This window comes from Sinocyclocheilus grahami, unplaced genomic scaffold (genome assembly GCF_001515645.1).
Source record: "Sinocyclocheilus grahami isolate Dianchi unplaced genomic scaffold, SAMN03320097.WGS_v1.1 scaffold76.1, whole genome shotgun sequence".
Lineage (NCBI taxonomy): Eukaryota > Metazoa > Chordata > Actinopteri > Cypriniformes > Cyprinidae > Sinocyclocheilus > Sinocyclocheilus grahami.
Window position 1 is genome coordinate 2,680,917 of NW_015505255.1, and position 678 is coordinate 2,681,594.

General features: G+C 36.9%; 1 protein-coding gene across 2 annotated transcripts in view; it reads right to left on the reverse strand.

Annotated features, from left to right (window-relative positions):
* Positions 1-678, reverse strand: part of LOC107585997 (sorbitol dehydrogenase-like) — a 6,301-nt gene that overhangs the window by 3,193 nt on the left and 2,430 nt on the right. The window contains exons 6-7 of one of the 2 annotated variants that reach the window (XM_016273212.1): positions 201-266; positions 6-119 (exon numbers count right to left, since the gene is read on the reverse strand). In XM_016273212.1, coding sequence (XP_016128698.1) covers positions 6-119; positions 201-266 — 180 coding nt within the window. The remainder of the gene's footprint in view (positions 1-5; positions 120-200; positions 267-678) is intronic. The other variant, XM_016273213.1, reaches the window with a different exon arrangement.

Here is a 678-nt window from a genome sequence, read left to right on the forward strand (position 1 = left end):
GCAACCAAGCATTCCCTCCACTTTTTTGGCCATCTCCTTTGGTTCGTCTTCTTTCTTCACATGCAGCAGGAAGTCTGCCCCCATCTCTTTAGCCTTGGCAAGCCGATCAGAAGACAAATCTACAAATACAGATAAAAAGGATAGACTTTATAAGTGCAATTTATACATATATAATTCTCTTTTATACATATATACATTACCGCTTATTATTACTTGTGAAGCACCCATGGCTTTGGCCGCCAACAAAGACACCAGCCCAATTGGTCCTATGTTGATAAAAACAAACACATACAGTGGGTACGGAAAGTATTCAGACCCCCTTAAATGGTCCTATGTTGATAAAAACAAACACATACAGTGGGTACGGAAAGTATTCAGACCCCCTTAAATTTTTCACTCTTTGTTATATTGCAGCCATTTGCTAAAATCATTTAAGTTATTATTTTTTCCTCATTAATGTACACACAGCACCCCATATTGACAGAAAAACACAGAATTGTTGACATTTTTGCAGATTTATTAAAAAAGAAAAACTGAAATATCACATGGTCCTAAGTATTCAGACCATTTGCTGTGACACTCATATATTTAACTCAGGTGCTGTCCATTTCTTCTGATCATCCTTGAGATGGTTCTACACCTTCATTTGAGTCCAGCTGTGTTTGATTATACTGATTG